Genomic DNA, 26,455 nt, shown 5'->3' with positions numbered 1-26,455 from the left:
ATTTTGTACGTTGGTAGAGAACCCTAATTTAATAATTTACTGAATACCCGTGAACAAACGAAACAGAGTCATCCATTTAGAGCCAATTATCCAAAGAACTCTAAAAATAACACAAACAAGATTCACAGTCCTAAACTATGGCTTATTGATTGACCCTTCAACTTTGAAGTGTGCTTATAAAATCACTTGGAATAACTTACAAAGAGCAAGATAGCTTTGAGGTTTGCAGTGTCATAATATTCCTTTCATATTCTCTCGTTTTTTGAGAACTTTTGCTACTTAGGATAATTTAGGGCTGTCAAACGTGTTATTATTTAGCAAAATAGCTTTTTAAATTTCAAAACTAGCTGATTCGCTCGGCTTTGCTCGGGTAGAATTTGATGTAAGTACTATATTCATAATATATCTGTATAACCTATGTTACTTCTAAATAAAGTGCTTTCTAATGATATTACAGAATTATCGAAATTGGTTCAGTAGTTTTAGAGTACATTACATAATATGCTCTACGTAAAATAGGTATATTGACTTAACATAACAGAGCGTGGATTTGACCTGCAATTCGCTCCAGCAATGCGCGGGACTTCAATTGCTTTTATACATGGCATAATATTGTATATCAAATCTTTGAAAAGAGCAACCGCCGAGTTTCTTGCTGGTTCTGCTAGGTAGGAAAGGCATTCCGAACCAGTGGTAGATGCATTTGACGATTCAAAAGAACTTGTAAAAGTCTAATTGAATAAAAGTATTATGAATTTTGAATTTTGAACAATAGTAATACAGACGTTAGACAATCGTAAAATAAATATATCTACCAAGCAAAATAAAACAACAGAAATCTTGTTTACTTTATTCTTTCCAATAAATAAGCTAAGAGGGGAAAAATGAAGATAAATAAGACAACAACATTTTTAGAAGGATGAATCGGAATTCCCATCTCCAAGCTGTGAAATGAAGCTCAGAAAATAAAAAGACTTAAGTACTGATAATGTAGGTAGATACCAACACTTAAGAGGGGTCTCTCCGTCACTCGCTCCATACAAACGTAGTTCCAATTTGATTTGAATATTAAGCAACCAAAGTCTATGAAATTTTGCAGACATATTCTAGAAACTAATATCTATGCCTGTGGTTTTCCAGATTTCTGTTAAATTCGGTTTCAAAGATACGCGGTCTTACAAATTCACATACAAATCTTTGAGCCCCTGTAATTTTAAAGCTACATATTTTTATAAAAATCTAAAACACCACAGACACAGATATTAGTTTCTAGAATATGTCTGCAAAATTTCATGGACTTTGGTTGCTTAATATTCAAATGAAATTGGAACTACGATTGTATGGAGCAAGTGACGGAGAGAGCCCTATTAATGTTGCTGTGCTTACATTTTCTCAGTTTTTTCCCCGTTTCTTGGAGATTGCAAAGCTCCATTAGGGGATAGGCAAAGTTACTAGTGTAGCTGCCGGATAAATCTATCGTCTTTTTAAAGGTAGTTTCGCACTCATCCTATTCGAGTTCGTGAAAATACTTTTCGAAGTAATCATGTAGAACTATTTGTATGGTAGCTTACGCACTAAGACCCGACTTCCGTTATCCGAGTTCTATCCGTCATCCGTGAGAATTACTCGTATGTGCTTCGGATTTAAATCGGGCATATGAATGACGTAGATAATTATGTAAAGGATGACCACTGAATAGCTTGCATTTGAATCATAAATCGGATTAGTCCGTAAGCAATATCCAAATTCGGTCCGAGTTTTTTATACCTGTATTTTTAAGGCTTGGTGTCGGATCAGTGCGTAACCGCTCTTATAGGGTTGATTCATATACTGATACAGATTCAAAGCTCAATTTTGACTTGTGGGTTGAAACATTTTTCAAAAAGTACGTCCATACTGCATTATTCCATAAACCTACACTACTTAGTTGCAAATAGCAACGGTATTTAATTAAAACTGTAGGTAAGTGTTTCCGAACAAATTGCATTCATTCGGTTCGGCATTTTAAACTGTTTGTTATTTTACATTCCACATTACATACCTACATATCAGCTGGGTGCATTGGATGGGTTTTTCTTTGTTAAACTAGCTGATGCCCGCGACTTCGTCCGCATAGATTTATGTTTTTCAAATCCCGTGTGGGCTCTATGATTTTCCGTTATAGAGAGTAGCCTATGACACTCTCCAGTTTGACTATATCCATGCAAAAAACGGTCAAGTGCGAACAGGTTTCGCACACGAAGGGTTTTGTCGTACTTTATAAAATATACCTTATACTTTAATTTGAGCCTCGATAGCTCAACGGTTCAGGAGCGAACTGAATTCCGAAAGATCGGCGGTTCAAACCCGCACCCGTTGCTCTATTGTCGTACCCACTCCTGGCACAAGCTTTACACGCTTACGGGGAAAGGGGAGTATTAGGCATAACTAGCATGGCTAATATTCTTTAAAAAAAATGAAAAAAAGTGTGCTATAAGTCATTGCTACCTGCCAGATTTTATGATTCTAGGTTGACGAGAAGTAGGTACCCTATAGGTTTTAATTACCTTGACGGGTTCTATAGACACGACGGACACTCAAGTCACCCTATAACAACGATATTAGAAGAAAAAAGAGTCCTATAAGGGTTCCTTTTTTCTCTGGAGATAAAAATATAAATCCCCTGGATGAAGTCACGAGCTAAAACTGATCTACTAATTTTGAATCTGATATTAACCGTAACTGACGGGTTAATGCGCCACTCGCAGAGCAGGGGAATATAAATTGGCAATATTATTTCGTACCACAAAGTTCAGTCACCCGTGCGGGTTTCGGTTTGGGTCGGGCGCCGAAATACAACGCAATCGATTGACCGGTTTGCTTATCACCCGATTTTCCTCATGTTAACTGTAATTTAGCAATTGAACGTATAAAGAAGGAAAAAGGAGGGTGATTTCAAGGTTCAAACTTTCCTGTAATTAGGTATGCCGTTTTGACGAACTTTGAACTCAATTTTAGGCCATTTAGCTTGTAAATTACTTGAGAGTTATATTCAGGAATTGAACTCACGAAATTTGGACTTAACTTTAGCACAGTTTTTGGCCATTTTGCTTGGATATTTCCAATTCATAGTGGTATCGATAACGTTATAGACTACAGGCCCATGTTCAAAAATGGATGGGTCATATGAACCACCAGGTGACGTATACAGGACGATATAAGAGCATAAAATAATAAGATTCAGCACTATGCCGTCACTTGTAAGCTGTCCAACAGAGTGCTGGTGAGAATTCAAAAGTGCAGGTAGAGTGAGTACATTTTGGTCATATATTTTTGTACGGCATTTTTACCATCGATAGATCCATGAAGAATAATAAGAAAGCGCGCAGTGCCGTAAAAAAATGGTGCGCCACAAAGTCAGTAAATTTTTTGATTTTCTGAAAATTTCCAGGATAAATTTGGTCATTTAATTCTGTACGGCATTAGTTTCATACTGTTTCAATACAGCCTCTAATCCATTATTCTGCAACGCCGTACAAAAATCATGCGACAAGGGGAAAAAATTGAGGGTAGCAACCCCCTCTCTTTCCGTGGTCCGGGGGATGATTTGAAACAACATAAAATTAATTTATTTTGAAAGTGTTTTATGCATAGATAATATTTTTTTACATGCCGTACATTTTCGTAGGTCCAAAGGTTTGTAGGGGATGTGGATATTATATACACACCCGTTCACTTCAGTTAGACGGCATAGTGATTTTATCATATTATCAATTGTTCTCTTCAAAAATATGTTAATGCCGTACAGTATCAGATGGCCATAAAGTACTACACCCTTAAAATGGTAGCGTCATTTTCATCAGCCTAAAAGATATGGTCTGCATTAAAATGTACGGCATAATTTTTTCCTAATTTATTTATCTTAATACTATTTAAAACAAGGGAAAAGCGTAGATAATTGCTATATTTTATTAATCTATGAATATTTAAACTTTTGCAATAATTTGAAAAATTTCAGTTTTTGTATTTCTCTATAATTTTTTTTAGAACAGTTTCTTTTGAACGGCAATACTATATAACAATAGTATTTTACACTATCATGTTAAAAAAAAAGTTGCCGTACAGAGTCAAATGATTTTACAGCTTTAAAAATCAAGTATACCATGAAATTAAGATAATTATTGATACACATTCAAATGAACACTAATTTTTTGACGGCATTATTTTTAATAGTACTTTTGAGTGCTAGATAATGTTTTGGAACCAAAGCCGTACTTTTTCAAATCACCCCCCGGACCACGGAAAGAGAGGGGGTTGCTACCCTCAATTTTTTCCCCTTGTCGCATGATTTTTGTACGGCGTTGCGGAATAATGGATTAGAAGCTGTATTGAAACAGTATGAAACTAATGCCGTACAGAATTAAATGACCTTTTTTATCCTGGAAATTATCAGAAAATCAAAAAATTTACTGACTTTGTGGCGCACCATTTTTTTACGGCACTGCGCGCTTTCTTATTATTTTTCATGGATCTATCGATGGTAAAAATGCCGTACAAAAATATATGACCAAAATGTACTCACTCTACCTGCACTTTTGAATTCTCACCAGCACTCTGTTGGACAGCTTACAAGTGACGGCATAGTGCTGAATCTTATTATTTTATGCTCTTATATCGTCCTGTATACGTCACCTGGTGGTTCATATGACCCATCCATTTTTGAACATGGGCCTGTAGTTTATTATACAAAGTGCTCGAAACATTTTACTGACAGCAGGCTCAGCGCGGCTGTTTTTAATAAATGAAAATTACTCCGCGCCCATTGTTCAAGCGTTGCTTTTATCTTTTTTTTTTTTGTATTTTATAATTTACTTTAGGAACCGCTGGCTATGCTGTGGCTTAGCGGTTAGCATTTTTTATTCAGATACAAGTCAGCCCTTGACTGTAATCTCACCTGGTGGTAAGTTGTGATGCAGTCTACACGGCTTCGGACCGGAACGCTAAATCGCTCGGCGGCACGGCTTTGCCGGTAGGCTAGCCATGGCCGAAGCCTCCCACGAGATCAAACCAGAAATTTAGAAATTATGAAATTCCAAACCCTTGCCGGGATTCGAACCCGGGATTTCCCATCCGGGAGATCTTTGGCCATGTGTAAATAGGCGGAGCCAACGATCTCAGTGAGTTCGGGCACGTTAGAGTCATGATAACTTTGACATAAAAAAATTAAAATTTTGTGTGGAACTTTTTGTAATTTTATTTCGTCACAATACTTCAGCATTGTATTTATCAGATCAAAGTAGCATGGCTACGTGTCGTCATTATATACTAATTACCAAACATCCTGTATAAAAAAAAAACATAATGCCGCCATGACAATTAAAAAAAATGAAATGTGTTATTTCTTGTACGCTGATACGGATAACGGAACCCTTCGTGTGCCAGTCTGACTCGCACTTAACCGATTTTTCCCCTTCCAAAAAAGAAAACTTATTTTTTACCGATTATACATAGAGAATCAAAGAAAATCAGAGGAATGTAACCTTCGACATAATATCATAATATATGGCGTGTGTAGAATGTAGATATAGGTATATTATAGAACATTTAACAGCCATTACGGAGCTCCAGTTTTTAATAAATGAAAATTGCTCCACGCTCATTGTTCAAACGGCTCTTTTATCTCTTTTTTTGTTTCTTTTAATTTACTTTTGGAACCGCTGGCCACGCAGCAGATAGGAAATTTAAATTTTTCATTCTCGTTCATTGTAATCTTTGACTTGGCAACCCATAGTTACTTTGATTTTGACGCTGGGTCGATTGTTCTTATATTTTACTAGAATGAACTACTTACCACTTAGTGATAAGACCCTTGGGCCCCCGATTGTCTAAGAAAAACGTATTAATCATAATCGCAATCGACAACGAATGTCCTTTGATTGGTTGAATTGGACCTCCTATCTACCTACGAAAGTGATTCTACGTTGCAACAGATGACTAAAATACTAAAGTACCAATAAGTCTCTCCAATCCACACAATCTTGCATTCTCATTACGAAAATGGGTAGCAAAACAAAGTGAAACCACCAGCAAGCACGTGTATTGTTCGGAGCAAAAAGACAGTGTCGCCATCATGTCGGATTTTCCACCTCGCATTTCGTATGACGCGCTAATAGCGCCCTTTGTCCCACGTATCGCCCTACATATGACTTGGAGCTGTGCCAGTCACTCATTGTTTACACTATTCGACCAAATTCTACGATTGCCATGTAGTTCACCGTAACCCGAGAAATATGCCTACGGTTGCGCGTCTCTTCGAGGGCTCGTAAGATGAGAGAGAGAAATAAGAGATACGCGATGGAAAGAGAGACGTATATTAAAATTTAAAACGCCACAATGCCGTGCGAGTTGAAAGATTGTTTTATGGTTCCGTACAATCTTGCATTCTCATTACCAAAATGGGTACTAAAAAAAAAGTGAAACCACCGGCAAGCATTTATTGTTCGGAGCAAAAAGACAGTATTGCCATCATGTCGGATTTTCTACCTCGCATTTCGTATGACGCGCTAATGACGCCCTTTGTCCCACGTATCGCCCTACATACGACTTGGAACTATGCCAGTCACTCATTGTTTACACTGTTCGATCAACTTTCAATGATCGCCGTAGTTCGTCGTAATCCGAGAAGTACCTATAAGTACACCTACGGAGGCGCGTCCCTTCGAATGGATTCGTATAAGTCTTATCTTAAATGTGTGTGAGAGAGATAAAAGTAACGCGATAGAAAGAGAGGTGGTTATTAAATTTAGACCACAGTGCAGGTTAGGAGGAGGTGCATCTCCGTAGGTTTCCGTTTCGGAAGGGTGCCAACGGGACTTTATTACGAAGCCTCCACTGTTCGTCTGTCTGTCTGAACCGTAATACATAAGTAGAGAGATGAAAGTTTCACAGTATGAGTATTTCTATTGCCAGTATAACGTCAAATTATAAAAACCAAGATGGCAAATTTCAAAATGGCCGCCATGCAAATTAAAAATACATAAAAAGTACATATTGTACATATCTTTAAGGAATCCTTTGTGTGCGACTCCAACTCGCACCTAAACGGATTTTAGTCTCTGAATATCGTATCTTAATCGTATCTCCATCGTGTATTACAAAGAGGATCTCCACGAGACTTCCCACTGTTTACAATTAATAGCAAACTTTGACACGCCCCAAACTTTGCAGTCTCAGTGGATTATTTGCGATATTGGAAATGTGCTAACTTCAAAAGCTGTCGGCTTGGATGCAGGCGTTAATATTGGATATCTTATAGAAACGGGGTACTGGATAATGCAATATGATGTATAATTTGATTTCCGTCAAATACAAGGATAACAATTTACAATATTGGGACCTTTAAAAGAAGAGTAAATAGGCATTTTCTAGGCGAACTCCACCTTCCACCTGCGAGCACTGATGCCTATAACACGGGTGCACAACTTATTTTGGGCATAAGGGGCTCGATCTAATTTTGAATGGTAAAAGCGATACATGATTGATTATATTATTATTCATTTAAGTATTAACTTATGCTGCATTTGCTATTTGGTATGATTTTATTTAAATAAAAGTCGGGACATATTCCTTTAATGCACCCGATTTGTTTTTAGAATAAAATAAAAGCTAGATTCGATCTTATTTCACAACACAACTTTTCATACAAGTAGTACTAACAAATCTTTGTTTTGTAATGGGATAATTTACATAAAACATTACAAACGCGACTTGAATTTCAAGAGGTAAGTGCCACTCGACGATTCCGGGCGCCATTTCGAATTCGCGACATAAAATTGCTACCAATCGGAATTCTACTACTGAAATTGCCTAACGGTTTAAACCCATCAACTTCTTATATACAAGTAGTACTAACAAATCCTTGTTTTGTAATAGGTAATTTACGTAAAATATTACAATCGCTTCTTGAATTTTCTAGATGGTTCCGGGACCCATTTCAAATTTTTACCTATTGGACAACTGAAACCACTTAACAGGGCTCTCTCCGTCACTCGTTTCATACAATCGTAGTTCCAATTTCATTTGAATACTAAGCAACCAAAGTCCATGAAATTTTGCAGACATATTCTAGAAACTAATATCTGTGTCTGTGGTGTTTATGATTTTTCTAAAAATATTTAGTTTTAAAATTACAGGGGCTCAAAGATTTGTATGAAAATTTTTAAGACCGCGTAACTTTGAAACCGAATATTTTAACAGAAATCTAACAACACTAAACAATAAACACAGACAATTGTGTCTGCGTTTATTGTTTGTCTTCTACTTTTCAAGGAAGAAAAAAATAGAAAATCAGCAATCAGCATACATACTGGTGGTTTTAGGGTTCCGTACCTCAAAAGAAAAACCGGAACCCTTATAGGATCACTTTGTTGTCTGTCTGTCTGTCTCCCGAGTGCGGAACCCTCAGTGCGCGAGTCTGACTCGCACTTGGCCGGTTTTTTTTATGTTTCAGTGAAACTTGAATCCGAAGCTCTACCAACTTCTAAATTCTAAGCACCATAATGGCGGCACAATTTCGTGAAACAAAAAGAGCATCTTGCTTTTAATATTGCTAACAACTGGTAGCCCGGCAACAAAAGAAAATTTAAGATACAGCGAGAAATTCATACCTGTATGGTTAGAAACGGCAACTACATAGTTGCATCTGAGAATACCAGCCCCTTTATAAAAATCTTACAAAAGATGTCTCATTTTCTTACTTCTTTTGTACGAGCATATGCGAAGCTCATAGTAGGATAAACTTTTCGCGCAAAGTAAATTTAAACCCAATGTTTCCAGAAGAGTTCTAGGTTCGATTGACGCGCTGTCCAAATGTTGACAAAACACTTTAAAAATAAAGTTTGCCTCCATCATTTCCCATTCACATACCTGTGTATTTCAAACGCTTTTGACTCTGATTCTTCAGTTTAAATATTATATTTATATAATAAAAAACTGGACAAGTGCGAGTTAAATTCGCGTAGAGAGGGTTCCGTATGATGAATTTCTAGTTTCTACGCTCGATATTGAATGATTTACCATGTTATCTTAAGACCATAAATAATGGGTATTCCTGTAATCTGTATATTTGTATTTTTTTTCAAAATTGTTAGTTCAGTAGTTTGTTCAAAGGGAGGGGTGGGGTGGTCAATTTTCATATATTTTCTAAAATAATATAAGGCTATTTAAGACCACCATAACAAGCTATTTTACATTTTACACGGTGGGTACAGTTTGTAAAACTTTATCTTATTTTCTAATTTAAAAAAGTGACCTCCATACCTATTCAAAATTCATTTATTTACATTACCCGCCCGTGTTTGGGTCTAAGCAATTCATAATAATAATATTATGATGTGTACCAAACATTCGGTTCAGTAGATTTGGAACAAATTGACTGTAACAGATAGAAAAACAGACAGCCAGACAGCATACTTGCACATTAATACTAGATGATACCCGCGACTTTATCTGCTTATATGATTATATGGGTTCGGTATTTTAATTTGGGCGTACGGAACCCTTTTCTTTCTATTTCTATTAAACTTTAGCAGTAACACCACTGAAGGGACTTGCTTAAAATTGCTCCGAGCATGCTGAACTCTTTGCATAATATTATCTAGAAATAAATGTAGCACGTACGCGAGCTAGGATACAACAGTCATGAATATTAATATCATATTTAGCAGAGCTATCAAAAGAGTGGCCTCGTCTCTACCAACTCTCTACAAAATGATGAATCAATATCAGCTCAGGTCGGCTGGAGTTACTGTAGGCACAAGTATATCAAATGTCAAGATAAGTAAATTCTGTCATTTCTATCTTGTTGCTAAGATTTCTTAACTATCCTTTCTCCCATGAGATAACACACCCATAAAAATCTTAAGCACACTTCTATTATAAATCTTATTAAACTTTATTTCGCAAGGCAGACCGCCATCTTTGTCTAACTTATTTGCATAAATAAAGACAGAACAATTTAACTACGTAGATCATTTGTTATTCAAAGAGAGGACTTTAGCAGACGTTGCGGGTCCATAAGTTATGAATTATGGAAGACTAGCCGATGCCCGCGACTTCGCTTGCGTGGATTTAGGTTTTTCGAAATCCCGTGGGAACTCTTTGATTTTCCGGGATAAAAAGTAGCCTATGTGCTAATCCAGGATATTATCTACCTGCATTCCAAATTTCAGCCAAATCCGTCCAGTAGTTTTTGCGTGAAGGAGTAACAAACATACACACACACATACACACACACACACACACACACATACAAACTTTCGCCTTTATAATATTATAGTGTGATGACGCGTGGTTAAGGGTGTCACCACATACCAGTATGTACCGATTATTCACCAAATGCCTATTATGTAAAACAAGTGCACTTACTAAGTAATATTTGTACAGTAAGTCTGTACTAACTGACTGTACCTACAAATATCTAGAACATAATCATTTGCAAAATGACTAAGTAGGTACATCACATCACACTAATATTATAAAGGAGAAAATTTGTATATGTGTGTGTGTGTGTATGTATGTTACTCCTTCACGCAAAAACTACTGGACGGATTGGGCAGAAATTTAGAATGGAGATAGATTATACCCTGGATTAGCACATAGGCTACTTTTTATCCCGGAAATTCAAAGAGTTCCCACGGGAATTTTAAAAAACCCACATCCACGCGAACGAAGTCGCGGGCATCAGCTAGTAAAGTATAAATTCGAGCATTTTAGTCACATACTTCAACCTATTCTTATTCAAAATGAGAACTTTGCCCTACGTGATCCTCGTGTGTCAGAGAATTAAAATATTGCATAATATCATGTCATAACTCCTATGTACCTACTACTGCATAATATTATTATATCTAGGTAACCTACTACTTATGCCTTTGATATTCGATTCGTACACTACTTATAATACCCGTTAATGGTACCTAAGCAGGACACCGAACGAACAGGCAGAAAAACTTCTGTTTTCATACTAGTAACCACCCGCGGTTTCACTCGTCGAAAATATAAATTCTGGATATGGAATACCATATCCCGTAGGAATTCCATTATACCTTATCTACATTATAAAGAAAACATCTATGCAAAATTTCAGCTTTCTAGGTTTTAAGCTGGGTGTTGATGAGTCAGGACTTTTTATATAGGTAAATACTGAATGATGCCCGCGACTTCGTCCGCGTGGATTTAAGTTTTTAGAAATGCCGTGGGAACTCTTTGATTTTCTGGGACAAAAAATTGCCTATGATAATTTCCGGGACGCAAGATACTTTTGTACTTAACAAACTTCATCAAAATCGGTTAAACGGGTGGCCCTTTGAGAATCCCGTGGGAACTCTTTGATTTTCTGGATAAAAAGTAGTCTATGTCCGTCCCGAGATGTAGGCTTTACTAACTTTGTACCTTTCATTAAAATTAATTGGGCCATGAAAATCTAGCAGACAGACAGACAGACACACTTTCGCATTCATAATATTAGTATTGATATGGATTAGTATGGATTGAATAACTAAGCTTAAGAACATACAGTACTTAGCTAGTTGTCTGGTTTTAGTGTGTGAAGTTAATCTTGTTTACTCATATATTTGGTTAAGAGTTTCCTCTATTACTTTTCACGACCAAACCAACGGGCTAAAACTTCTCCCATAAACAATGCCAAGTATGAGCAGGCACGTTCACTGTTGCCAATAGTATGGCAACCTGCCAGAGTCAACAAGTTTCTACTATTCACCAAATTTGCTAACTATACAAGCATTTCAAGAGATTGGTCGTGTGGGTGGAAGCAGTTCTAAAATTCATGAAGCTTGATGTATCTAATATTCCGTGACGTCATTGTTATGCAGCTCACGACATGCCCGACATAAAAATATGCTCCAAATCCCTAACGACCTACGTTGTGTTAAAAAAAATTGAACGGAAACACCGTGCATTTTCTTCGTAATTAGCCAAAAATAAGAGCATCTCAATTCTCATTGTAATGCAAGTACCAAATGTAATGTGTGTGTCTGTCTGTCTGCTTGCTTTTCATGGCCCAAAAGTTGAACCGATTTTAATGAAACTTTTTATCCCGGAAAATCAAAGAGTTCCCAACGGATTCTTAAAAGCCAATCTGTTTAACCGATTTACATGAAATTTGGTACAGAGGTAGCTTGCATCCCGGAAACAAACAATACTCGAAACTTCATCCAATTGGCAGTGAGCCGAAATAATCCGAAATGATGGATTCAAAAGGGCGGCTTTAGGTACGTAGGTGTCTAAGTCATAAAGTATAAAAGATGGAAGAGTGGTTTTTGGTACTTAAAAAATGATCAGGACGTGGTCTAAAGAGCAGAAAAATCAAGATGGTGGAATCTATAGATCCATATCAAATATATGACGACCAAACTATTAAAAAATATCTAATGTAGAGTCTACATATTATCGTTTTTTAATAATTGGTTTGCAGACTCAGTTTTTCAAAATTTCTATATATATTGTAGACATTTTAAAAACTTACCTGCGCCCTACCAGTCTATCTATATATAGACTATTACGACCATAGACCTATTACTATCAATGATTACGGCTCGATAAGTCAAAACTGTAATTAGCAGATAAAAATATAGGTAATAGATGGTTAGAATTACTACTTACAGTGACTGCGACAAGTACTTGGAGAGTCCAAGCTGGGAGATCTTGGTGCTTTTAATCCCCTCATTGACTATATTGGTGACGGTCAAAAAGTTCTTCGTCATCGTCGACTCTTGAGACACTATGTCACAGAAAAACCACAAAAAATTTACTTTAAAAGAAACTACTCGGTTAAAAAGTCAGAAAATAATCGCGATATTTTCCTCAAAAAAAGAAAAAAAGCTAACTAGCCACTAAAATTGTCACTAAACGACCGCTACAATTTTCATGAAAAACAAACGCGTTTTATTTCGTAAACTAAAACACTACGCGATCTACGCACTACGAAACTTACTCTTTCAAATATCGACACAACATCGATTATTTTTTTAATTCGCAACAAACAACCCGCGAATATACTCGTAACAAATAACAGTTAAAACAAAAGACACTTTTTCTCTCTTTGCTTCCGGTATCACAGTTTATCGATGTTATTCTTTTTTTTATAAATCAGTCAACAATTAAAAGACGTACAGGCTGCAGTTCGTTTTCTGAACCTAGAAAAACATTTTTTATGAATTCCTTTTTTCAAACACTAAATATTTCTATAACAATTTTGAATGAAAATTTCCTCTAAACCTTCTAAAAGTGCTTGAAATATTTCTGAAGTAAAGAATATAGTACTAGAGGGGCAGGTTGTAGAAAATAGGATATAAGTGGGATTAGGAAAATGTCTTGAAAACATACCTACTATATCGCATGCGACGTAATATGACAAGTCACATTTGTTACTTTATACCAATTGGCTGTTCGTATGTTACAACTCACACCGACATACATAATACATTTGCGGTCTGTGCATAATAAATAAGACCCAGCTGTCTCTCCACAAGGATAATCCACGCAAAGTAATTCTTACAAATCCTCCGTGCAAGCCGACGAAGCTGAATGTACCTACTTAATTGTATGCTTTTGTATGATGAAACTAGCTGATGCCCACGACTTCGTTCGCGGTTTTTTAAAAATCCCGTGGGAACTCTTTGATTTTCCGGGATAAAAAGTAGCCTATGTGCTAATCCAGGGTATAATCTATCTCCTTTCTAAATTTCAGCCCAATCCCTCTAGCAGTTTTTGCGTGAAGGAATACCAAACATACACACACACACACACACATACACATAAACTTTCGCCTTTATAATATTATACTTTAAGATATGATATGAATATATGAATATGATTATGTGATATGATATATGATGATGATGATAATGAAATAAGGTTATAATAAGTATAATAATAACCTTATACAGGGTGGTCAAAAAGTCGTGGATCAAACGAAATAGGGAGATAGAGGAGGTCATTTCTAGCAAAAAAAAAATTCTACAGCATGGCCATATTTAAATTGCCCTAAGTCGGACTCGCCAAGTGCGCTTTATAATCACATAACTCTGAAAAGTTATAGGTGCGTACCCGGGATCGAACCCCTGACATTTCGAATAGGTTATACACTTATTACAGGATATTTTCACAAATACATAAGGACAAGGTACAAGTTTAGCTAGACACGATACATGATGATATGATATTCGAAGCACTTTTCTATCTTATCACGTAATATATGAGAAATGTTATCGGAGCGAGCGATGTTTGACGCAAGATGTTATCGTACCGCTTATAAAAATGATCGCTAAAATACTTCAAGTACCACGGTGAAGTCTCAACCCGCCTAGAGGTACCATAGCGCTTATGACAGATAGAAAATTCTGCCAAAGATTGAGATCAAAGTAAACTAGAATAAGGGAACTCTCGGGTTGATACTGAATCAACGATATGAGAAATATTAGGCTATGAACTAACGTGAAATCGAAGAAAAGTAGGCTATTTATAGGTTACCTAGCGTCAAATATAGCAACATTTGACTATCTAGCTATGTTGAATTCCTCTGCCTATTTACATGTACAATAAGAAAAAGTAATGCCACTACGATGTAGTATATCAACAATTTGTGCATATAGATAATTATATTACACAATCTTAGTAATTTATTTACACAATACTTAGCGTGATTTTGCATTGTATAATTTGAATAGATTTCTTGACCACTTGGTCATTTTTCCAGTTGATTCCTGTACCGTAGAACGATTATGTCGATCTGCGCTAAAGTACGCTATTTTATTTATGGACTAGTACTTGGCTGCTCAAACCTACTGGCAAGTGATGATTGATGATGCAGCTTAAGGTGTAGCAAGTTTGCCCGGAAAAAAAAAAACATTTATTTTCAACTAGCTGACGCCCGCGACTTCGTCCGCGTGAATTTAGGTTTTTCGAAATCCCGTGGGAACTCTTTAGTTTTCCGGGTAAAAAGTAGCCTATGTGCTAATCCAGGATATTATCTATCTCCATTCCGAATTTCAGCCAAATCCGTCCAGTAGTTTTTGCGTGAAGGAGTAACAAACATACACACACACACACACACACACACATACACATACAAACTTTCGCCTTTATAATATTAGTGTGATCTTAATTTGAGACCCTAGATCCTAGATCCTAATGCTTATAATATGGAAATACACAAAAATTGCCAAGTCGGCCAACGTTGGAACCTTGTGGGAATGTTGTCAAAGCGCTATTGGGCTCAATGCGTACATTGCCCTTTATACATCATACCAGCCCTCTACTGAGAACAGGTTATCTCAGAATCAGAAGGGTTTAGGCCATAGTCCACCTCGTTGCTAGCCCAGTGTGGTTTGGCTGATTTCTTGACAAACCTTATGAGAGCATTATGGAGAACTCTCAAGCATGCTGGTTTTATTAACCCACGACCCAAAAAGAGGGGTGTTATAAGTTTTACGTGTGTATCTGTGTATCTGTCTGTGGCATCGTAGCTCTTAAACTAGTGAACCGATTTTAATTTAGTTTTTTTTTTTTGTTTGAAAGGTGGCTTGATCGAGAGTGTTCTTAGCAATAATCCAAGAAAATCGGTTCAGCCGTTTGAAAGTTATCAGCTCTTTTCTAGTTACTGTACCTTAGTGTACCTTCATTAGTGTGTTGGAGGTGTTATAAATTTTTAATTTACACTTGTCACTATGTTTTCTTTCACCCTTAAAGTAAGTGATATTTAATTGCTCAAAATGCACACGACTCCGAAAGGTTAGAGGTGGCTGGGATCGAACCCCCACCTCCCGAACAGGAGGCCGACGTTTTAACCACTAAGCTATCACCACTGTCATAAGACATAATATATTACAGAGAAGAAGCGTGCTATGAGACGCCTTCCAACGGTATCATCGAGCTCATAAAATTGATCGCGAAAATATACGATGCAGTATTTCATGTCTCAATCCCCTATCACACTATATTTTTGTATAAATTTTCGCTGTAAAACGCTGTGAAAGATGAATCTTAAAATGTAAATTTTCTAGGTAGCATCATGGAATTTCAAGTGTGTATACTGTATATTGATGTAGTTATTTGAGATTTACTTACTACCGCGATTTCGTCCGCTTGGATTTATGTTTTTCGAAATCCCATATCTTTGATTTCCCAGAATAAAAGTAGCCTATTTGTTAATCCAGGATATAATCTATCCCCATTCTGAATTTCAGCCAAATCCGTTCAGTAGTTTTTGCGTGAAAGAGTAACAAACATACACACATACATACACACAAAGTTTCGCCTTTATAAATATTAGTCACTAATATAATTAGTTCTATGTGATCCTTGATGTGATCTATCTATAGATTTGATCACTACAATTTCTTTTATTTTTTAGCGTCTAAGTATTTAAAATGCCGTCTCTATGAAACAATACAAGCGTCGATTCTGATGGTTTTCTCTAAACTTTTAGAGTATTTTCATATTTTTTTAATATCGATAAAAAAGGCGAAAAATGAATTTTAAATTAAACTTTCAATTTTAGTGTTACTTTACAAACCCTACGTTCACTATGTCACTAGCACCTAAAGTCATGATGATCTGTATCTTATTACATTTGGTAATGTTTCGTTTGCATGGGTAATTTTTTAAGCAATTGTTGCTCGGTAATACGCATCAATCTGAATCAATAAGTAGAGCAATTTGGAGCAATTAATTTGCATAAAATTGCTGAAATTTTCGGGTATTGCTGTAAATTGCTTCACGTGGTCGTGACGTCATAATTGACTAAATTGCCTGAAATTGAGGAATTTCAATAACCCGTGTAAGCGTGCCTTAAGAAAAAGATGCGAATGCTTAATAAAGAGAAGAAAAGTTACCACCAGAATGAGTACCAATGTAGGTAGGTATACCTACATAAGGATGACCCACATAGTAGGTATAACAGATTACAGACAAATATTTGAGATACGATGCGACCCGGCGAAATATGCGCCGTGAAAGGGTAAAAACATAAAAACGTATAGCCATATAACATTTTTATTTCATAAAAGCCGTTTGGCAGTGACACGGCCCGACGCGGCCAAAAATGAGGATAACTTCATTAACATAAAAAAATATAATGAAGTATGTATGGAAAAAACATGCCAAGTCACTGAGGATTATGATTCATGAAATTATAAATAGAATACTGGGCTGATATAAATTATACCGTCGGATATTCGTAGATTTGTCTGAAAACATGGATAAAAATTAAATACACCCCCGACAAGTGAAGGTTACAGTAACTAGAAAACACTAAAAAGTAAAAAAAGAAAAATAAAACCGACTTCAAAAACGACAAACACTAAAAAGTAAAAAATAACTTTTGTTTAGCTACACGTGTAATGCACCTAGGTTGAAGTCGAGCGAGCATATTAAAACAAAATTAGAAATCCAAGAGTGAAGCTCGCCCGACTTCATACCTAGGTGCATTACACGTGTAGCTATACAAAAGTTATTTTTTACTTTTTAGTGTTTGTCGTTTTTGAAGTCGGTTTTATTTTTCTTTTGAAATTTTTTTATTTCACAATTTTTAGTGGCCCTACTGTACTATAATATGCTGTGCCCAGTTAAAACCCTACTGTTTACTAAGCTATTACACTGATCGCGAGCAATTTGCTCCTATCCATTGAGGAGTTCTGTTCTCCATCTCCGAAGATATTCATCAGATCTTCACCAAATTTATATGGGACCACCTGCACAGTATACCCTTTCAAACAAAAAAAAAAATTTTCCAAATCGGTCCAGGGGTCTTTGAGTAATCGGGGAACATACATAAAAAAAAAAAAGATCCCGACGAATTGAGAACCTCCTCCTTTTTTGGAAGTCGGTTAAAAAATAACTTTTGTTTAGCTACACGTGTAATGCACCTAGGTATGAAGTCGAGCGAGCATATTAAAACAAAATTAGAAATCCAAGAGTGAAGCTCGCCCGACTTCATACCTAGGTGCATTACACGTGTAGCTAAACAAAAGTTATTTTTTACTTTTTAGTGTTTGTCGTTTTTGAAGTCGGTTTTATTTTTCTTTTGAAAATTTTTTATTTCACAATTTTTAGTGGCCCTACTGTACTATAATATGCTGTGCCCAGTTAAAACCCTACTGTTTACTAAGCTATTACACTGATCGCGAGCAATTTGCTCCTATCCATTGAGGAGTTTATCCATTACTGAAGTACTGCATATCGGTCTGGGGAGGGAGCAACAAAACTGCGATGCTACAGCTAGAAAGAGCACAGAGATCGATTTTGAAAGTAATGACTAAAAAACCTTTCAGGTTTCCAACAACAGAACTATATAAAGACTGCAAAGTTCTAACAGTCCGCCAACTATACTTATTGCACATTATTATACGCAAACATAATTCTGCTAATTATGATAAAAATTTGGTAAAGAGAAGAATGGATCATGTAAAAGAATAGCCAAGACTCACAAGTTCATAATGCTTTCACTGTTAAAAAGTTATGAGATCTCTAGTAGAGCCAAGCCCCTAGCTGAGCTTAGATTTGTGCTGGCCATGGGAGCTATCCCAAGTCCAAAGTATATAGCTTTTAAATGTTCTTGACTATATGACATTTATAACAATAAATAACAAATCACTCTACTTACAAGCTCTGATTCTACAAACCCTACATCTTGGTAAAAAAGGACGGCTTGGCCGTTTAATGTTCGTAAAACTAATACATGACATAACATATTTTAAGGCCATAAGGAATAGTTTGTTCGACAACTACTAATTTGTATTGTACTTCGTTATGGTCGCAGAAGCTATTCCGGGCTTAAATGTTATTTCAGATAAAAAATCCACGAATTGTAAACGGCCAAGCCGTACTTTTTTACCAAGATATAGGGTTTGTAGAATCAGAGCTTGTAAGTAGAGTGATTTGTTATTTATTGTTATAAATGTCATATAGTCAAGAACATTTAAAAGCTATATACTTTGGACTTGGGATAGCTCCCATGGCCAGCACAAATCTAAGCTCAGCTAGGGGCTTGGCTCTACTAGAGATCTCATAACTTTTTAACAGTGAAAACATTATGAACTTGTGAGTCTTGGCTATTTTTTTACATGAAATGTTTTTGATGGGATTTCATTTCTTTTTGGCAGGTGCCCTAGATTTTTTTTGGATCTATTTCTTGTAGGTACATCATTTTCATGGCCCACTCTCTATCGTTACCTCTTTTTTTAAAAGCTTTTATTCAACTTGCAATGTACTCGTATGTAAATATGTTTGTTCGGGTGGAATCTTGCAACTCAATTTTGAAGCAGATATACCAAACTTCAGTCTTTTAGGACTTCAGGAAACACAGATACTTGGTACGTTTGATAAATCTGCCACGGACATCTTATCTTGAAAACTTTAGTATTCGAGTAACAGATTTTACAGATATGCATCTCATATAGGAGGGGATGAAGGGGGACCCGATTTCTTAATTTATCTGTTGTTCATAATTCTTGAAATTCCTGCTTAATGCCAAATTTCAGTCTTCTAGGACTTCAGAAAGTACCCTAGAATTTGTGACTAGAAGTTTTGACTGTCAATAAATCTGAAACTATAAAAGTTAGACAATTGATAGTCAATGCGTTTAATAAATCTGCCAAGGACATCTTATCCTGAAAATATCAGCATTCTAGCGACAGAATTTACAGATTTGCTTCCCCCATAAGAGGCGTAGAGGGGGGGAAATTTCCAATTTCTTAATTTTCCTGTAGTTTGTATGCAATTTCTAGTCTACATACCAAATTTCAGTCTTCTAGGACTTCGGGAAGTACCCTAGAATTACAGACTAGAAGTTTTGACTGTCAATAAATCTGAAACTATAAAAGCTAGACAATTGATACTCAATGCGTTTAATAAATTTGCCCAAGGACATCTTATTCTGAAAATATCAGCATTCTAGCGACAGAATTTACAGATTTGCTTTTCTCATAAGAGGCGTAGAGGGGGGGCAATTTCCAATTTCTTAATTTTCCTGTAGTTTGTATGCAATTTCTAGTCTACATACCAAATTTCAGTCTTCTAGGACTTCGGGAAGTACCTTAGAGGTTTTGAGTAGAGGTTTTGATGATCATCAGTGAGGGACGAAATCGGCGTATTTTAGGTATCAATAAATCTGTAACTATAAAAGCTAGATATTTGAAACTTGGTATATTTTGTAAATTTGCTGAGGACACCTTATATTGAAAATTTCAGCTTTCTAACGTCATTCAGACCGAAGTTATGACGGGTCGAAAATACGGCGAAACACTTCGAGAAAAAGGTACGTAGCGCCCCGGCCGCCGTTTGGCTCGTCTTGGCGGGGGCACTACCGTGCCCCCTGATGTAATTTTTCGAACAGAAAGACATAAAACTGCACTTGCTGGGAGACAGTACTACATCATTAGCTCTAGACTGTACAATAAAATTAATAAAATTATTAAGATTTATCCACTGAATAGAAACGAATGTAAAAAACGAGTTAAGGAATGGCTACTCAAACAAACCTACGTTGATACTGAAAAAATGCTGAAAGTTCTGGTTTAACATGATTAAATATCATTTTTCTAACGTATTTTATGTTTAAATTATTATTAAAGGAGAGCACTGTTGCCTGAGACACAGGTTTCCACCTATTTTAGGGACAGTAGATCTTCAATAATATAATTTTAATCATACAAATATCTTTTGTTTTTTCAAAATATTCTTGTTTTAGATATCATGTTTATATGTAACAAATTGTATAATTGTATAGTTCTGTTCTCCATCTCCGAAGATATTCATCAGATCTTCACCAAATTTATATGGGACCACCTGCACAGTATACCCTTTCAAACAAAAAAAAAATTTTCCAAATCGGTCCAGGGGTCTTTGAGTAATCGGGGAACATACATAAAAAATAAAAAAAAAAAAAAAAAAGATCCCGACGAATTGAGAACCTCCTCCTTTTTTGGAAGTCGGTTAAAAAGAGCTGATAACTTTCAAACGGCTGAACCGATTTTCTTGGGTTATAGCTAAGAACACTCTCGATCAAGCCAGCTTTCAAACAAAAAAAAAAAAACTAAATTAAAATCGGTTCATTACTTTAGGAGCTACGATGCTACAGATAGATACACTGATACACAGGTACACACGTCAAACTTATAACACCCCTCTTTTTGGGTCGGGGGTAAAAAATACTTAAAACTTAAAGCTGATCGGATATCTAATTGCACTGTGTATGTCCCAAATACAACGCATTTATACGCAAGTGTGTGGATATGTGGGTGTGTGAGTGTGTGTGAGTGTGTGCATGTGTGTGTCTAAAAGTACGAGTAAAAGTGGAGTTATACTAGAATATCCAAAAGTCTTTCAGTATCCGCGCACAGGCCACAGACCCGTAGATAGTGTAGTCGGGCGCTGAAAAATTTATTTAAACTTCACGCCTTATCCATTCTTCCGAATATTATAAATACGCGTCTATAGTGTGTATAAAAGTGTGTGTCTGTCTATTGGTCCGCTAGCTTTTCATGATTTACCGTTTAACATATGTTGACGTAATTTTACACGAAGATGGCTGACCTTCCGGGGAAGGACGTAGGCTAATTTTAGTCTCAGAAAATGTAAGAGATCCCACGGGATTTTCAACACAAATCACGCGAACGAAGGCGTGGACCATTTAATTACTCAGAAGAGTAGAGTAACCTTCGAATATTTTCTTCTTTGGCTCATGAATTTCAACTCATACTAGGCCGTTCTAGCTTTGTAAACCGTTTATTATAAAGCCTTCACTTCACAGATTTATTTGTCACTTATTTCATCCGGTATCGAACAATAGAAGAAATTCAGGCACGTTCGTGATATATTTTTTTAAAAACCGGCTTTTATATATTACGGCATACGAAGTATTCTGTGTTTATTTGATTTTAATTGATTTTGTTATTGTTGTCGGGGGACTAATAGCTCCGTGAATTTGTCTTATTGATGTGCATTCATTGAAATAGCAGTTGCGAAAATGTACAACTTTTAACAGCTTTTTATTGAACGCATTTTACCTATCAATAAAACGCTTATTAATTTACTTACCTTATTCGAAGCTTAATAAATTGAAATAGGCACTATATTTTCACATGTAACTCTATCATCACTCTCTCTTTCTAACTCCACCTGTGGGGAGTGGAGAGAGCGTACTCAATGTACTCAAAAAAAAAAAAAAAATGTAGTGGCTGCGCTCGTCATTTTTAACTCCCGACCCAAAAAGAGGGGTGTTATAAGTTTGACGTGTGTATCTGTGAATCTGTCTGTGGCATCGTAGCTCCTAAACTAATGAATAGATTTTAATTTAGTTTTTTTTGTTTGAAAGGTGGCTTGATCGAGAGTGTTCTTAGCTATAATCCAAGAAAAAGGGTTCAGCCATTTGAAAGTTATCAGCTCTTTTCTAGTTACTGTAACCTTCACTTGTCGGGGGTGTTATAAATTTTTGATTTACACTTGTATTCATTGCTTCAAAGATCGCCAGACGAAATTTAAAGCTGAGCTTCGTATAAGGCATCGATCTACAATTGTTAAGTAATAAGTAAATCAATAAGCGTTTTATTAGATGGTAAAACGCGTTCATTTAATAATTACTTATACCGTTATTCGAAGTTTAATAAACGGCTACGTGTTTGTTATTGCCTGATGGTTATATTGATTGGAAAATAGAGTGATAAATAATGCAACAGCAACAACTATGAAGTTACAAGAAAAATAATAATTTATGTAAAAGAAACAACCGCGTAGCTATAAATCTATCCTTACAAAGATAAGCTGATTTTAATCCCTTTGTACCCGTTGCTTTTGAAACCGATAGCTATTTCCAAAGTAAAAACTTCATTCGCAATATAGACCTATCTCAACAAAATGTTACGACTAGAAACGACTGTAAAACTTGGGACAGTGAATCCTGCAATTTCTTCTTTTCTTGAAACGAATGTACGGATTTTGTCGTTGAATTTTGTCGATATTTGAAAAATGGGTACGTGATAACATGGATGGTTTTGAAAATATTAAATCTTTGAACAAATAACCATAACGGTGATTATATAGAGAATCAAAAACTCCACCTGCATGAGTTGCTCAAAAAGTAAAAATCATTATATTTGAAAATGGCGCCATACAGCAAGCATATTTTTTTTCAAAATATTTAGTGTAACTTGGGAAGGTGTAAAGCTTCTAACGATAGCCCAACTATATAAATCTGTTCAAGCATTTAAAAGCTATGGCGGAATAAACACACTCACATACATACATACATACATAAATACATACATACATACATACATACATACATACATACATACATACATACATACATACATACATAGTACATAAATATTGTATTATAGCAACCTGAAAACGTTACACTCCATTTTTTGGATAATCTTATAAAAACAGTTGATTAACTTCGATAAAATGGAACAATTTTATTCAAATCAAAGCATTTCGATCTTGCACACAACACACTATGTTTCCAACTTAGCAACAGGAAATGTTTTTTTAGAACACAATAGAGAGCTAAAAGGCAAAGGTCGAGAGCCATTATGCCAAAACAACCAAAATTGTACAAGTGAAAATTGTTTGAATTATTAAGACACAACATGATGTCCGCGACTTTGTCTGCGTGGATATATGTTTCAAAAATCCCGCGCGAAACATAAGTTTTTACGGAATAAAAAGTATGTATTAATCCAAGGTAGGTATAATCTATCCCATTCCAAATTTCAGCCAAATCCGTTTAGTACCTTTTGCGTGAAAGATTAACAATCACACACACACACACATACACACACAACAAGGTAAGAGATAAGTTACTGAATTAATAGAACCCCGGATTTCCTTCTAATAGCAGGTCGAAGTCTTAACAGTAATTAATTTGTAAAGTAGAATGTAATAACACCATACACAAGTGTAAATTAAAAATTTATAACACCCCCGACAAGTGAAGGTTACAGTAACTAGAAAAGAGCTGATATAACTTTCAAACGGCTGAACTGATTTTCTTGGGTTATAGCTAAGAACACTCTCGATCAAGCCACCTTTCAAACAAAAAAAAAACTATACTAAAATCGGTTCATTAGTTTAGGAGCTACGATGTCACAGACAGATACACACGTCAAACTTATAACACCCGTATTTTTGGGTCGGAGGTTAAAAATAAGTGGATTAATCACTTATCTTTCCGCTAACTTATCAACTTACCAGAATGTGAACGAAACTCTCGCTTAAGCTTAAAAGCTTAAGTTTTAAAATCGAACTTTTAGTCAGCCCAATAAAATAAAAGAATCGTCCATTGCACGAAAAAAAAATTAGAAGCTTAACTCGGTTATCTCGTGCACACAAAGTCAATAAAAGTTCGTAGTTCAGAAAACATACAGTTGGGAAAAAATCAGAGTCCACAATTACTGCTGCTCCCAATTTCATCCTAAAATTTTTCAAAATACATTTTATATTTCCTTTAGTTTGAACGGTTTATAAGACGTGTTCACTGATAATGAAACTTGTAAAAGTCGGTGATATTGAGTAGAGTTTTACTTAAAAAAAAACTTGCAGACATTGACTCGCTGTAATACTAGGTATAAGTAGGTACACTTGCAGAATAATCACACCTAACAGTAGGTGGTGATGTAGCCTAAGATGGATCGCGCCTACCTAGAAGGTGCCAAATCACTCTTCTTTTAAAGGTACCAATATAGCTAATGGGGAAAACGGAAGCCCGAAAGGCATTTCATATTATAGCAGTTCAAAGCGTCCCGCAACGCTGCCTTTTTCACAAGTCTCACATAATATAAGCTCCGCACAAGTTCAATTTAAGAACTGTATGTTATACAAACTGCGAAATAGTCCAACGAAATGCAAAAATTCCACGTGTAAGTTTACAAAACTGAAATGCAGGATTTCCCACTTTCTTTTGTTTCATTTTTATATTACACGGTCGTTGTATGCGGACTAAAAATAAAGTGTATGCAGTTCTTTAAAATGCAACTTGCACATGCTTATCTTGCGAGGCTGGGGAACGAAACGTTTTTATTAAAAGCCGGTACAATACTAGATATTATGACCGTAAACTGTTAGATGATCCATATTTACGTATATTATAACGAACTCATCATTCTAGGCATTATAAACGTTAGATATTCCATAATTAATTTCTATAACATGTCCATAAATATTGATTTTGATAGAATATTCAACTGATAACAATTCAAACGTAGCTCGCGTTTGTATGGAGCTCGCTACGAATAAACTACCTTTAAATATCCGGAGATAATGGCTCGTGGTATTTGCTGTTCAGTCTGAAGTAATCCTAAAGGTTTACACGAGGGTATTCACGGACCATAATATGGAAGGGTATGAGTAGAATATGTCTTAAGCTTTCTAATAAGAAAAAGTAGTCTACAAAAAGAGACACCTAAGACCCTTATTTAAGCTGAAATCCTTTCATTTACAAAAGGTCTTCTTGTGCCATACAATGCTCAGATTTACCTTAATACCATATATTAGATATAAGAGAAAACTGTTTTCACATCATATCATGTTCTTATTTTGTTCACGTAATAGAAAGTGGGATACATTATTATAAAAATAACATATTATGTAATATACTACAAATTCTTTGAGCTTTTATCTTTCAATATTGAATCAATAATAAGAGATGGAAATGATTAACTGGATAATTGAAATGTTTTTTACACGTAAAGAGATCTTATTCGCAAAAAAGAAGCCGGGCTTTCCATACATTCGTAATTTTTTTTAAAATGATATAAACGGCAGTTTCTGGTCTCATCTTATAATCGGGCACTAGCGAGATTGGACGCAACAATAATATGTCGATGATATGCGGTGCTGCGATGGTGAATAATATGTTTTATAGTAATACTTTACGTGAATTACGATAATATGACAATGATACCAACAACTACCTACGATAACCTACGATATCACGTTTTTAACCCCCGACCCAAAAAGAGGGGTGTTATAAGTTTGACGTGTGTATCTGTGTGTCTGTGTATCTGTGTATATGTCTGTGGCATCGTAGCACCTAAACGAATGAACCGATTTTAATTTAGTTTTTTTTTGTTTGAAAGGTGGCTTGATCGAGAGTGTTCTTAGCTATAATCTAAAAAAATTGGTTCAGCCGTTTAAGAGTTATCAGCTCTTTTCTAGTTTTCTTGTAGAAAAGAAGGTTAGATAACCGTTAGGTTCATAATATTATGTCAAAAGACAAATGTCAAGCTGTCAAGATGGACGTTGCTTAAATACATAATTATTTATTTGAAAATGATGTTTTGGAAAACTCAAATACTTTGGATCGTCGGGGGTGTTATAAATTTTTAATTTACACTTGTTTAACTTAAATACTCAGGCTTCAAAATCCTGTGAATATACATAGTTTATTTTCCAAAAC

At 35.7% G+C, this 26,455-nt stretch overlaps 1 protein-coding gene across 5 annotated transcripts in view; it reads right to left on the bottom strand.

Moving 5' to 3' along the window:
- Window positions 1–26,455, bottom strand: part of LOC123871265 (synaptotagmin-7) — a 425,136-nt gene that overhangs the window by 226,199 nt on the left and 172,482 nt on the right. Inside the window, exons 2-3 of one of the 5 annotated variants that reach the window (XM_045914964.1) lie at window positions 12,992–13,193; window positions 12,661–12,778 (exon numbers count right to left, since the gene is read on the bottom strand). The exons of the other annotated variants lie outside the window; for them this stretch is intronic. Coding sequence (XP_045770920.1) covers window positions 12,661–12,778; window position 12,992 — 119 coding nt within the window. The 5' untranslated portion in view covers window positions 12,993–13,193. The remainder of the gene's footprint in view (window positions 1–12,660; window positions 12,779–12,991; window positions 13,194–26,455) is intronic. 5 annotated transcript variants of the gene reach the window in all.

Source organism: Maniola jurtina, chromosome 13 (assembly GCF_905333055.1).
Source record: "Maniola jurtina chromosome 13, ilManJurt1.1, whole genome shotgun sequence".
Lineage (NCBI taxonomy): Eukaryota > Metazoa > Arthropoda > Insecta > Lepidoptera > Nymphalidae > Maniola > Maniola jurtina.
The sequence above is the reverse complement of the archived record's forward strand: the minus strand, read 5'-3'. Positions and strand labels throughout refer to the sequence as shown.